At 57.2% G+C, this 13,260-nt stretch overlaps 3 protein-coding genes across 3 annotated transcripts; 2 read left to right on the top strand and 1 right to left on the bottom strand.

Moving 5' to 3' along the window:
* Positions 1–183: 183 nt before the first annotated feature.
* TMEM190 (transmembrane protein 190) lies at positions 184–1,417 on the top strand. The gene is made up of 5 exons (NM_001313775.1): positions 184–259; positions 353–388; positions 755–880; positions 961–1,045; positions 1,133–1,417. The coding sequence occupies exons 1-5, from the start codon at positions 202–204 to the stop codon at positions 1,371–1,373; spliced, it is 546 nt and encodes a 181-aa protein (NP_001300704.1). The 5' UTR covers positions 184–201; the 3' UTR covers positions 1,374–1,417.
* Positions 1,418–2,412: 995 nt separating this feature from the next.
* Positions 2,413–5,450, bottom strand: TMEM238 (transmembrane protein 238). Its single transcript, XM_038527896.1, has 2 exons — positions 4,676–5,450; positions 2,413–2,537 (listed from the first exon to the last, which is right to left on the bottom strand). The coding sequence occupies exon 1, from the start codon at positions 5,208–5,210 to the stop codon at positions 4,683–4,685; it is 528 nt and encodes a 175-aa protein (XP_038383824.1). The 5' UTR covers positions 5,211–5,450; the 3' UTR covers positions 2,413–2,537; positions 4,676–4,682.
* A 1,674-nt stretch (positions 5,451–7,124) lies between these two features.
* On the top strand, positions 7,125–10,129 carry RPL28 (ribosomal protein L28). The gene is made up of 5 exons (XM_038527898.1): positions 7,125–7,197; positions 7,401–7,489; positions 7,583–7,706; positions 9,788–9,906; positions 9,995–10,129. The coding sequence occupies exons 2-5, from the start codon at positions 7,409–7,411 to the stop codon at positions 10,082–10,084; spliced, it is 414 nt and encodes a 137-aa protein (XP_038383826.1). The 5' UTR covers positions 7,125–7,197; positions 7,401–7,408; the 3' UTR covers positions 10,085–10,129.
* The last annotated feature ends 3,131 nt before the right edge of the window (positions 10,130–13,260 follow it).

The following is a 13,260-nucleotide window of genomic DNA, read 5'->3' as shown; positions in this document are numbered from 1 at the left end:
AGCAACTTCTTAACAACCAGGCATGACCAGGCCAGTGTGACCCCCTCCTTCCTTCTCCCCCACTGCTCAGGTGGCTCCCTAGCAACAGAATTTAGAACCTTGAAAGCTGGGTGGGCAGGTGGGCGGGGCCCCGCTGGTTGCTGGGGTGATGGCCTTCAGGGTCTGTCCCCACAGAGGCCCCAGGGGTCTGGGGGAGGCAACATGGTGGCCTCTGGGATCCCAGCTTTGAGCCTTTTCCTGCTGATGCAGGGCTCAGTAGGTAAGGGGGATGAAGTGAGGGTCCAAGAGCTGGGCAGGGAGCCTCCTCAGCCTCCATACAGCCTCCTCTAACACCAATCCTTTTTCTTCACAGATGGGAATGGAATCCAGGGATTCTTCTATCCATGGAGTGAGCAATGAATTAAACCTTGGTCTCCCAAGGACAGGGAGCCCAGACTAGACTCTTGGGTCTAAGGGGAATAGGGCCTGGAGGCCAGAACTCCTGGGTCTGAGGGAAAAGGAGGCTAGGGGCCTGGATCCCGGATCTGAGGAAGGAGGGGCCTGGGGGACTGGATTCCTGGGTCTGAGGGAGGAGGGGCTGGCAGCCTGGACTCTGGGGCCTGAGGGAGGAAGCTCTGGGGGCCTGGACTCCTGGGTCCTGCACAGATTAGTAGGACCAGGCAGGCAGGCCTGGAGTCTGACTTTGGGACCCTGGCATTCTGAGGCCTTCGGGACAGACTCTGTGACATAGCTGCCACTTGTGGTTTGTCCCAAGGCTGTGAGGGAGATGTGTGGGACCGGGAGAGCTGTGGGGGCCAGGCCGCAATCGAGAATCCCAATCTCTGTCTGCGTCTACGCTGCTGCTACCGTGATGGGGTCTGCTACCACCAGCGGCCAGATGGTGAGTGCCTGGAGGTGGGGTCCCTGGGGCAGGACTGGCCACTGAGACTCCCAGGTCTCAAACCTGCCTCTTTTGTTCAGAAACTATGCGGAGGAAGCATATGTGGGCGCTGGGCTGGACATGTGGAGGCCTCCTCTTCCTAATCTCCAGCATCTGCTTGTTCTGGCAAGTGGCGTTGGGGCTTGGGGTGGGCACCCGTACCCCAGGGGAGCAGTCAGCCTGGTTAGGGCTGAGTGTGTACCCTCCTCCCAGGTGGGCCAAGCGCCGGGACATGCTGCACCTTCCAGGGTTCTTAAAGGGCAAATGTGACCTGTCGAGGACCGTCTCTCTGTTATCCAAGGACCGGGGGACTCTGAGTGATAAAAAGACATCTGCGGGCAGCGTGCCAACCTCCCTTCCTACGGAGGGGAACGCGGATGTGTCAGGAGCCACTGAAGGGGAAGGGACGACAGAAGGGGGTGAAGAAACAGAAGGTGGAGAGGACGAAGATTAGGGGCACCCCTGGGGGGACCCCACAATACAGATATAGCATATGGACGTGTGGTGTCTTTTCTCAGAACCATGGGAACAGGAGGGACCTGAGCTCTGGGGCAAGGTGTGTGTGTGTGTGTGTGTGTGTGTGTGTGTGTGTGCACGTGCGCGAGTGTGTTGTGTGCAAGCAGGGGCCAGGGAGCTGAGCTGTGATCATGGGGTTCAGGGCCGAATGAGGTCTGAAAACAGGGCGTGCTGAGTACATGGGTGGTGGCCTGGACCAGGGTGCATACTGCAGCTATGGGGCCATGACTTGTTCCCTTCCTGCGGGAGCACCATTGCCCGGCAGTCTCTGCCACCTACTCTTGGGATCCCGCTCCCCTCTGCCAGCCTGTGCCTGACCAGCCTGCCTCGCCTCCAATGCCTGACCAGGGCAGGACTCCCTGCAGGACATGGGCTGCCCCCAGCGGGTTTATTCTCAAGACTCTCCAGGGGCTGGGCAGAAATCTTCCTGGAAGCGTGTATAGCACAAGACTTGTCCTGCCCAACCCTCCGGCCTTCCTCAGGTGTCACACCCGTGCCAGCTACCCTCCATCAGCACTTCCTCCCGGGGGCGCCTGGGTGGCTCAGTGGGTGCGGACTCTTGATTTCAACTCAGGGCATGACCTCAGGGTTGTGAGATTGAGGCCTCTGTGGGGCTGTGTGCTGGGCAGGCAGGGAGCCTGTTTGAGATCCTCCCTCTTCCTCCCCCTCGGACCCTTCCCCTCTGAAATAAATCTTTTTTTTTTAAATATTTCCTCCCAATAAGCATGTTTATTTTTTTTGTCCCTAATTTGTCCCTCTGTCTGCTTCTTGGAGGACCCCCGCACCAACAGAGGGGCCTGGGCTGAGAAGATTTGGACTGGGGGGGTGGGTGGGTATGGGCTCAAGATCCTGGCCGCTTTCTTGTGAGGGACCAGTGTGAGGCTGGGCCCCAAGGTCTCCTAGGGCATGGGTGGCCCCTTTGTGAGTATGTGGCCTGGCCCCAGTACTGTCCCCTCTCCCAGATAGACACACAGAGCTAGGAGGCAGAGCCATTTATCCAGGGAAGGAGAGAGGAGGACAGCTAGGCATCCCGGAGGCCAAGTGATGTGGGGCACAGCTGAACATCGCAGTCCCGTCCTGACACGTGGGGCCGTGTGGTCGTCTGCAGGAGGAAGGGTGGTATTAGTGACTGTTGGGGGCTCAGGATTCATACATTCCTGGGGCCTAGCACCCAGTGGCCTAAGGGGCAGGGGGAGCCCCTCCCTCGCTGACTGGTACACCTGCTTGATTGCTCCTCCATCCCTCCACGCCCCCACCTGCCGCAGCTTGTGTGGCTCGCCAGAGTCCAGGGCTACAGGCTGGAGGAGAGACAGGAATGTCAGGAGACATAGACATGTAAAGGGACAGATGGAGACACAGGGACACACAGAGACAGAGAAAAAAAATGAGGGGATAAAGAATGGCTGCTGCTGGTGGCTCTGTCTACTCAACTTATTCTGGTCCCAGAGCCAGAATCTTCAGGTCCTTGTGTTAAAATTGAGGCTCTCTGTCCTCTGTGTGCTGGAAGCACCTCGCCCACTAGGGAGTCCTGTGTTTGAACAGGTCTGTCTTCCTTGGAAGAGGGGCTGCCACTCCAGTCACTTAGGACCATGGTTCTGGCAGGTGGTTCCAGCAGGAGACCCAGCCAGTGACGTTAGACTACTGGGCAAGGTGAAGGATTCTCGCCGCTGGTGAGCGATTCTTTATTATAGGCCAAGTTCTGTCCGAGCTGATGCCTCCTCACCCATGCTTACGTCTTTTCTTAGATTTGGCTCCTCCTCTGAACTACAGAACACAGCAGGTGATTGGAGTGACTACATCCTCAGTTCTCACAAAGAAGGGTCTCTAACTAGTACTGTTCTGGATGCACCGAAGAGTTAAGTTCGTCACATGCAGAGGTCTAAGCACATCGGGATTTAATTCTTTTGTGGAACTCACCACCCCCACTCTTTTAAAAAAAGATTTTATTTATTCATGAGAGACACACAGAGGCAGAGGGAGAAGCAGAGGTAGCCCGATGCAGAACTCGATCCCAGGACCCCAGGATCATGCCCTGAGCCAAAGGCAGACACTCAACCACTGAGCCACCCAGGAACCCCTGCAGATCTCCCTTCTCAGAAACTGATTCAGTCACTCATCCATTCACTGTTCCACTTCTTTATCCATCCACTGGCCAACCCATCCATTCTCTCATCTTCCTATCTGCCCAAACCAATTCTGGTGAATCCTACCAATTCATCAGTCTAACTATATCCATCTATCCACCAATCCAACCACCCATCAAACCATCCACCCATCCATCCACGCAGCCACCCACAGACCCAATCACCTGCCTCTGATTTCCTGAGCCTACTTTTTGCTGGGCAATGCTAAGAATGAAGACACCAGAGACACAGGCCTTAGTATCAGGATGCTCCCTGTCGAGCAGGAGACCGTACCAGCACACACTCACAAGACACATCACAAGCAATAACAGGGAACCTCAGACAAAGGAAGACCCAGAGAAAGGCAGCAAAGTTGAGTTGGATCTTAACGGACACACGGGATGTTTTCTGTGTGGAGGACAGACGGCCCCGGGGCACTCCTGCTGCAGGGGAGAGCATGCATGGAGGACAACTGACAGGAGAGCCTGGCTGTCTGAGGACTGAGCGATGCCATCATAGCTGCAAAGAAGGGAGATGGGCTGAAACGTGCAGGGCTTGCAGTGAGAGGCTGAGGTTTAAGCAGAAAGCCACAGGGAGAAACAGCAGGTGTCTGAGCAAAGGTGTTTACAAAAGGGGACAGAAGACAGAGGGGAGATAGAAAAGGGAAGGGATGAGCAGCAGAACCTTCTCTGCTTTCACACTCCTGGCATTTGCATTCCCTCTCTCTTTTAGAAGCATCCCAGCTGTGTGCCCTTGGGCAAGAGGTGGCACCTTTCTGGACCTTCCTGTCCTCCACTGGAATGGGGATGGTACCGGCAGTGACTCGGAGACCCAGTTACTCTATGAGGATTAAGTGGGCTGGAGTGCAAAGTAGGGTCTCCTAGTGTGGGGGAGAGCGGATCGTGGCTCTAGGCTTCATCTGGGGACAAGGTCTCTCCTCAGAGGCTGCGCTCATGCCTCCTGTCCCGGGCTCTGGCTTTCCCCGCTGTCTCTCCGGCTCTCCCTCTTATCTCTCCAGCTGTCTCCCCTGTCTCTCCCTGTCTCTCCAGCTGCCCCCGCCGCACCCCCGTCCGGTCGTCCAGCTGTCTGCTGCTCTCCCTGCGGCCCCATCCCTCACCTCCGACTCACTCGGGGCCCGCGCCCGCCGCCCCCGGCCCCGCCTCGAGCGTAGCTAGCTGCAGGCGTACGCGGCGGGAGCCGGCGGCGGGCGGCGGGGGCGCGCGGGCTGCTCGGCGCGTTCCCTGGGAGCCGGGTGCGGCGCGCGGGCCGGAGGCCGGCGCAGACCAGCGGCGGGAGAGCTTGCGCGCCAGGCGGGCCAGCGCCGAGGGCCGCAGGCCATAGTCGCGCTCGAGCTCCTGGCGCGAGATCTCGATGTTGCCGGTGTACCAGAGGATCCAGCCGAGCAGGCTCAGGAAGACGAGCAGCGCGCCAGAGTAGATGAGCAGGTCGCCGAAGTCGCGGCCGCGCACCTGCAGCTGCGCGAACACGCCGGTCAGCAGCGCCGCCATGCCCGCCACGTCCAGCGCCACGGCCATCAGCAGCGCCATCCGGCAGCGGCCCAGACCGGACGCGGGCACCGGCGCGCCAGCCGGTGGGGACTGTGCACCCGGCGGGGACCCCTGCGGGGCGCCCACCGCCGGCGCCGCCGCCATGGCCCTTGCTCCGCCGCGCTGGCTCTCTCGGAGAGAGTTCTGGGGTGCGGCCCGGGGCGGGGTCAAGGGACGGCGCCAGGTGTGCCGGGCGCCCGCCTGGTCACCTGACCACGCTGGGGGGCAGACGGGCCCGACCTGGGGGTGCCCTGACCCTGGTTTCTGGGCACGTCCTGGCCCTCAGAGGCCTATGCTGAGGGCTGCCAGCCTCACTGATCAGGGTGGGAGGGGCCTTATGCACCCGAAGGAGGCTAAGGAACATGTTCAGAATTCAGGGTGTCCGAATGGAGGTAGCGTGGGGCGTCCAGCAGGAGGCTATCTCTGCCTAGTGCCTACCTTCAGGGGCCCCGTATGTACCAGACCCCACAGAGGGGACAGGTGGGGTCAAAAACAAGAATCCGACGAGGCTCTTGGACCTCAAGAAGTCCCGGGACCCAAAGAATCAGCAGGCAGAGGAAGCATGGGACTCCTGGGAGCTGAGCCTTCTCCCACTCTTTGCCTGTGCCGTGGGGCGGCCCGTGCGGCTGCATGAGAGGCATGGAGTGGATGGTCCTTCCTGCACTGTGCACCACCTCCAGATGTGGGTGCTCTACAGGGGGCAGCAGGGCAGTACCCTGCACTTCTCCTAGTGCCTCTGCACCATTGGGGCTCTCTGGGAACGAAGCCAGACGGGGACCCCGACACTACCACAGATCAAGGTGCACTGGGGGTTGGCGCGGGGGGGGGCAACATAAAGCCACTGTTCCTTGAGCCCCGTGTTGGCGAGGCCGGAGATCCCGAGGTATGTCAGGCAGGGCTCCCGCCCCCGAAGAGGGCCGCGACCACAGAAAAGAAACTTCCATAAGTTTAAGGGGTGCCACAGCGGGCACACTGGACGGGGAGGGCCGGGAGAGGCCAACAGGTAGGACCCTCTGAAGGAACCAACAACTTCCCCATGCAAATCTCTTCTCCTGCAAACGACTCGCCCTTAGAGGTAATCTACGCCCTCCCGGGGTGACAGTCGGCGAAAAGATTCCGTCCCGCGGGAATCTCTCTAGATTCTAAAGCGTTTGAGAGGGATCCCTGTGTGGCGCAGCGGTTTAGCGCCTGCCTTTGGCCCAGGGCGCGATCCTGGAGACCCAGGATCAAATCCCACGTCAGGCGCGATCCTGGAGACCCAGGATCAAATCCCACGTCAGGCTCCCGGTGTATGGAGCCTGCTTCTCCCTCTGCCTGTGTCTCTGCCTCTCTCTCTCTCACTGTGTGCCTATCATAAATAAATAAAAAAAAAAAAAATAAAAAAAAAAATAAAGCGTTTGAGAGCATCGCGGGGAGGGCAACCCGAGAGGTCAGCGGGGATTAGCCACGGAATTCCGAATGTGGCCGATAAAAGCCGAGTGTTTCCGAACAGACCCGAAAGGGCTTGCGCCAATAAGAGAAGGCGGTAAGCCCGCGAAAGAGCCTTTCCGGAGAGTTCCGAAAATGCCCGATCGGGCCTCCGTGCCTCCATCGGAAATAGCCGAGAGCTTACGAAGAAGACCGGAAGTATCCAAAGACCCTGGAGCTAGCCTTAAGTAATTCACGGATTCTCACGTTTATTCATAAAATGAATGTTTATTGAGTGCCTATCCTGTGCTCAGCGCTGGTGAGCAATCCTGGAGAGAAACCCTTGTGGAAAGGGACTTCGGGCCTCTCGAACTGGACCCACTCGGAAATCCAGCGCTGGAGTTCCGAAAACACACGAAGGACCCTCGGAACAGTGGCGCTCAGGCTCCGAGAACACGCCCTCGGGTCACCAGCCGAAGAAGTCCGGAACTCTCCGAACGGTTGGCGACGAGGCGGCGCAAGTGGCCGAACGTTACCGAGCCGCCTCGGAGGCGGAAGGGAGGAGGCGGGGACAGGCGAGGGCAAGCGCGTGCCCACAGAGGAAGCGGAAATGCGTTTGGAATTAAAGGCGTCGCCGGGTCTTCTACTTGCCTCTTTCCGTCTCTCGCTGCCGTAAGGAAAGGAGGTGAGCGCGCGGTCCTCCGTCTTCCCGCGTGGTTGCGACGCTTGCCCGCGGCCTCTGCCGGCCCTTGCCTGGCCTCTGGCGCTGCGCCCCCCCGTCCCCACCGCCGGAGCTCGCCGCGGCATCTCGTGTTCTCCCCTCGTCCCGGGCCCAGCCCCGGCCCGCGGCTCGCCTCTGACGCCCTCCCCTGCTCTCTCTCCCCGCAGCAGCCGCCATGTCCGCTCACCTGCAGTGGATGGTCGTGCGGAACTGCTCCAGCTTCCTGATCAAGAGGAACAAGCAGACGTACAGCACGGTAAGCGGGGCGCCCGGGCGCGGGGAGGCAACCGCCGCCATCGCCGGGGTCCTTCCCGCCTCACGGCCTCGCTGCGCCCCCTTCCCTTCCCAGGAGCCCAACAACCTGAAAGCTCGCAACTCCTTCCGCTACAACGGTCTGATTCACCGCAAGACTGTGGGCGTGGAGCCGGCGGCCGACGGCAAGGGTGTGGTGGTGGTCCTGAAGCGGAGATCAGGTGAGCCCCCGGCGGGGCGGGGCTGGGATCGGGCGGCGGTCCACCCCAGGGGGAGGGGTGCTCAGGGGCTGGACGGCGCGACCTAGCGCGGCAAAGTGCTTGAAGCAGGCTAGGTATCCGTGCAGCGCTGCAGTAGTTTGACCCCTCAGCCGCCGAGTGCATTCGGAGACGTCCCGAGCGTCCCACTCCTACTGGACAGGCTTTTCGTGTGACAGAGGGTCAGGGGGACTGGAGAGCTTCAGAGGCAGGTGTTGTGTAGACCAGAGGCATCACAGTTCCTCACCTTTGTTCTTTGCTGGGTGGTTTTTTGGTTAAGATTTTACGTCTTCTATTTATTTATTTTTAAAAGCATTATTCACGAGAGAAGGGCAGAGATATATAGAGGGAGAAGCAGGCTCCCTGTTGGGGGGCGCCGATATGGCACTCGATCCCAGGACCCTGGGATCACAACCTGAGCCAAAGGCAAATGTTCATCTAGAGTCAGCCTGGCATCCCTTTGCTGGGGTATTTTAAAAGATGGGAGCAAGGTTTTTCCTGAACTCTGTTGAGGGCTGTTTTCTGTTTGGGTTTGGAGCCTACTGCCCAGGGCAGGGACAGCAGTGGCTGTGGCATGCTGGTTCTTGATTGGACTCCTGCCCACCCTGAAGGGGGGTTACTCTTTCTCAGCCCACCAGTGAGCATCCAGGGTTCTTGTTGTGCTCCTGAGAACCCCATGCTGCTGCTCTGTGCCCTGAAGCCCTCACTTCCCTGTCAGGTTGTTGGGTGGTCTCTTCCGGACTATCAGAAACTGGCATTGTTTTTTAAAGATTTTATGTATTCACGAGACACTGAGAGGCAGAGACATAGGCAGAGGGAGAAGCAGGCTCTGTGCAGGGAACCCAATGCAGGAGTCCATCCCAGGATCACGCTCTGAACCACTGAGCCACCCAGGTGCCCCAGGAACTGGCATTGTTTAAAGTCACTGGTGTGGTGAAGGGTCCTTGGTTTCTTGGGCAACACCTTCCACATCTGTTGTTTGGGGCATAGGACACTCCCCAAGACCTCGTTGACTGCTCTACTTTAGATCCTGACAGAGGCCCTCAGCTCTGCACACAAGGAAGGGGTGCTTTCCTCTGAACCACAGGCAGTGGGGTCCAGACTCCACCTGTGGATGGGCAGGCAGGTGCTTGCTGCAGGGCTCTTGCTCACCCTGGCCTCATCTTGTGACTCAGCTTGATTGGAGCTTCAGTCTCACAGGTACTTGCGAACCTGACCAGCGTGGGGTGAGCATCTTCCTGCCCTAGAGTCAGGCAGGCAGGTGGCCTGTGTGCCAGTGACCTTGGACAAGAGTGTTTTGCTTTCCTCTCCCCCCTCCCTTTTTATTTTTTATTTCTTTTTTTTTTTTTTTTAAGATTTTATTTATTTATTCATAGAGAGGCAGAGACACAGGCAGAGGGAGAAGCAGGCTCCATGCAGAGAGCCTGACGTGGGACTCGATCCAGGGTCTCCAGATCACGCCCTGGGCTGCAGGCGGCGCTAAACCGCTGCGCCACCAGGGCTGCCCTATTTTTTATTTCTTAAAGATTTTATTTATTCATGATAGACATAGAAAGAGAGGGGGAGGGCAGGGACACAGGGGAAGGAGAAGCAGGCTGCATGCTGGGAGCCCAATGTGGGACTCCATCCTGGGGCTCCAGGATCATGCCCTGGGCCAAAGGCAGGCGCTAAACCACTGAGCCACCCAGGGATTCCCGCCCCCTCCCTTTTTTTTAAATTTAAATTTTTTTTTTAAGATTTTGTTTGTTTATTCATGAGAGAGGCAGAGACATAGGTGGAGGGAGAATCAGGTTTCCCCACAGGGAGCCCAATGTGGGATTTGATCCTGAAATTCCAGGATCATGATCTGAACAGAAGGCAGACGCTCCACCGCTGAGCCACCCAGGCTGCTTTGAAGTGACTTTATGAACTTGTGTCAGGGACACAGAAGAGTGAACTGGTACAAGGCTGGGTGGACAGGGCTGGCTGTGGGGCGCTCAGGTCCCCCATGTACCACTGCACCATCACACTGACCCCTGCTGCTGCCACCCCATCCCCTGCCCCAGGCCAGCGGAAACCCGCTACCTCCTATGTGCGAACTACCATCAACAAGAATGCCCGGGCCACCCTCAGTAGCATCAGGCACATGATCCGCAAGAATAAGTACCGTCCGGATCTGCGCATGGTAAGCAGGGCTTCTGACCAGTGGGGCTGGAGCTGCTCTCAGGAAGCGGTGTGGGAATGTGTGCTGAGCCTTTTCTTTGTCCTTCCAGGCTGCCATTCGCAGAGCCAGTGCTATCCTGCGCAGTCAGAAGCCTGTGATGGTGAAGAGGAAGCGGGCCCGCCCCACCAAGAGCTCCTGAGCACTTGCCCCTGTACCCAGAGCAATAAAGATGTTAACCATCTGGCTTGGGCCTCCCTTCGCTGTGGCCCTGGGGCTCTGCCCCTATGCATTCATGTGGGTGCTGCCTGTCCCAGCGTGGTCCCCCACCCGTGTTACCATATGATTCACACTGTTGGGGCTGGAGGGGTCAGGTCTAGGTTGGGGGAGCTCTGTCCCACCATTTCTGCCCCCAGGACTGGGCGTGGTCCACGTTCTTATGTTGAACACGTCAGAGGTGTTCATGCACGTCTGTTCATGCAGCAGATTAGTGCATGTGACCAGGTAAAGTCCACTGCAGTCCTCACAGTCCTAGGTCTTCAACAACACTTGACAGCTCAAGAAAGACCATTTAGAGCCTGACACTAAGGGCTGAGGATCCAGGCCAATGGTCAGCCTACTTCCTGTTGGTGTCAGGGTACCATCTAGGACTTCAAGGCCTGGGCTGTGGGCCCCTGACGGCAGGAAGCAGGGCAGGAGCATATTCACCTCTCCCTGTGTGAAGTGGAAGCTGTGGGTCTTGGGCATAGGTGCAGCTTCAGGGTCCTCACAGTCCCTGGGCTGCCCATGGCTGCAAGTGACATTAAACTACCTGTCCCTTGCCAGGAACCTGGGCAGCCACCCATTGCACCCCCTGCTAGACAGAGTGTGAGCACCCCTGCTTTTGGCCCCAGTCACACTAGCCCATCAGGATAGGCCTCCCCAGGCTACCCTTGTCTCTCATCCTGAGGGGCCACAATGAGTTCTCCAGTTCTGCTTGCTTCCCTCCCACTGTTCTAGAACTACTGGTGATGGCTCCTGGGGAAGGACTCATAGACTACCCCCACCCCATCCTGCCCTCGCCTCAGCCTCTAGCTGTGTACCTGTGGGCAAGTGAGGACCTCTGCCTCATCAGAATTCAGTGGGTTAAGGAAAGCAAAGGCTTTTTTTTTTTTTTTTTTTTTAAGATTTTATTCATGAGACAGCGAGGCGGAGACACAAGCAGGCTCCATGCAGGGAGCTAAACAGCTGAGCACCCCCACCCCACCCCGCCCCTCGCATCCCAAAAGCAAAGACTTGAGAAGAGGGCTTGCACATGGCAGGTGCTCAGTGCTGTTCTGTCCTCTAGGAGATAAGTACTGTGGGAAACCAGACTTAGGCATTATTAAAGATGTTCTTAGAACACAAGCAGAGAGGAAAAAGCAGGTTCCCTACAGAGCAAGGAACTGGATGTGGGGCTTGATTCTGGGACCCCAAGATCCTGGCCAGAGCAAAAGGCAAGTGCTGGACAGTCCCCCCCCCGCCCCCCCGCCCGGTGCCCTAGAACCTGGACTTTGTATTCAGATCTGTAAGTGCTTAGGTTCATACTTGTCATTTCCCTTTCCAGCTACCCCAGATACTTCACAAAGCAGGTGTCCCTCCCACTTTGCAGATGTAGACACTGAGGCTCCTGTTGGAACCCTGACCTGTTTCCTGTGTACCTACTGTGTGCTGTTCTGGAGACCACATCCTGAAACCTCTCCCCGTCCCCACTCCAGAGCTCTGGCCAAGAGCATCTTCCAGAGGCCCCGTTTCAGGTCAGGAGACTGCCTTTGCATGCCCCAACACGGAGATATCCAGAGGCTCCTGCCTCCCTCTGCAGCTTTCCTTGGTCCTCAGGTGTGAACGTGACCCTTTCCTGTTGAAACCTCTGTCTTGCTTGGACTCCTGCAGTATCCTCTACCCTTGCCCCACTTGGGTCTGCTCTCAGCCCAGATGGAACTAAGTCCTAGGGCCTCATCCCTACCAGAGCCCTCCCACAGTTCCCATCCACACCCAGTGAAAGGCCTCTGGCCAAGGCTGCCTCCACATCACCTCCCTCCACTAGGCAGGTCTGCCTTGGGGCATCTGTACTTGAATTCCTCCCCTGGAAGGTGTTTCCCAGCAGTGAGACACGCAGCCTCACCCTGCTCAATGTCCCCTAAAAGTGAGTTCTTTACTGTCTGGTCCATTAGAAATTGAAACCCTTCCTCCACCCTGGGTTTATTATTATTATTATTTTTTTTTTTTTTTTTTTTACCCTGAGATTATTTTTGTCCATAGCACTAATGGCCATCTAGTAAGTGTGCCCTGTGCTGGTGAGCCAGGACTTGGCCTGGGGCCCCAGGATTTGAAGATGCTCAATAAATACTGGTTGTTGAAGACATGAGGTCTGAGGCTCCCACGACTGTGAGCTCTTTTGCTCACCCACTTCTCTGTTCATGGTCAGGTGGCATGTTTCCCCGACCACCTTGGAGCCCTCAGCCCAGGGGAGCTGTGCTAGTTTCCTGCATCTTCAGGATAAGCATTTGAGTCCTCCCTCCTTGTGTGGCCTCTCCTGACCTCAGTCTCCTGGTCTATGACGTGGGCTTAGGGGTCTCATCAGGGGTGGCTGGGCTGGGAAGGCCACATCAGGGATGTGGATGCTGCTGGGGTAGAACCAGAAGGGAGGAGGTGGGGAGCAGTTCTCTGCCCTGGGTCTCTGCTGCAGGAGCTGTGCTGCTGAGCTGTGCTGTGTGCACTCAGACACAGTACCCTCCCCAGGACTTGGATTCCCATCTCCCTTCTGAGAAATGAGACAAACTGGGGAGGTGTGATTTGCATGGGGCCCATCTATTCTAACTTTTTTCTCACAAGGGATGTGTGTTCACATGGAAATTGGAAAATAGGTAAACAAGGAAAATAAAAATGAGGTAAAAAGTAAACCTCAGGGGTGTCTAGGTGGCTCAGTCAGTTCAGCATCTGACTCCTGATTTTGGCTCCGCTTAGGATCTGGGGGTCTTGAGATCGAGCCCCACTCATGTTCCGTGATGGGTGTGGAGCCTGCTTGGGATCCTCTCCCTCTCCACTCCTACCTTCCACTTGCACACTATTCTCTCTCAAAACAAAGTAAACCTCAAGTACCCAGACACATCATAGTAATAATGCTGAAAGCCAAAGACACAGAAAATCTGGAAAGCAGCAAGAGAAAAGTGACTCACATGCAAAGGAACCCCAAGACTGGCAACTGACATCTCAGAAACAGTGGGTTGACAAGCTGAGACAGACCACCCCACTCGCTCATCCTGCCACCTACCTCCCCTGACCAGGCTAGTGACCAGGGCAGCCTTGGGACTCAGGCAGCCTTTGTGTGAAGGCAGCTTGGCCAACTCTCCTAGCTAT

This window comes from Canis lupus, chromosome 1 (genome assembly GCF_011100685.1).
Source record: "Canis lupus familiaris isolate Mischka breed German Shepherd chromosome 1, alternate assembly UU_Cfam_GSD_1.0, whole genome shotgun sequence".
In the NCBI taxonomy this organism is placed as follows: Eukaryota; Metazoa; Chordata; class Mammalia; order Carnivora; family Canidae; genus Canis; species Canis lupus.
This window is presented reverse-complemented; position numbering and strand designations above follow the sequence as displayed.

Coding starts and splice junctions, on each gene's coding strand:
- TMEM190 (NM_001313775.1), top strand. CDS start 202: ATGGTGGCCTCTGGGATCCCAGCTTTGAGCCTTTTCCTGCTGATGCAG. Junction 260..352: donor GCTGATGCAGGGCTCAGTAG/GTAAGGGGGATG, acceptor TTTTCTTCACAG/ATGGGAATGGAATCCAGGGA. Junction 389..754: donor GGGATTCTTCTATCCATGGA/GTGAGCAATGAA, acceptor GTTTGTCCCAAG/GCTGTGAGGGAGATGTGTGG.
- TMEM238 (XM_038527896.1), bottom strand. CDS start 5,210: ATGGCGGCGGCGCCGGCGGTGGGCGCCCCGCAGGGGTCCCCGCCGGGT.
- RPL28 (XM_038527898.1), top strand. CDS start 7,409: ATGTCCGCTCACCTGCAGTGGATGGTCGTGCGGAACTGCTCCAGCTTC. Junction 7,490..7,582: donor ACAAGCAGACGTACAGCACG/GTAAGCGGGGCG, acceptor TTCCCTTCCCAG/GAGCCCAACAACCTGAAAGC. Junction 7,707..9,787: donor GGTCCTGAAGCGGAGATCAG/GTGAGCCCCCGG, acceptor CCCCTGCCCCAG/GCCAGCGGAAACCCGCTACC.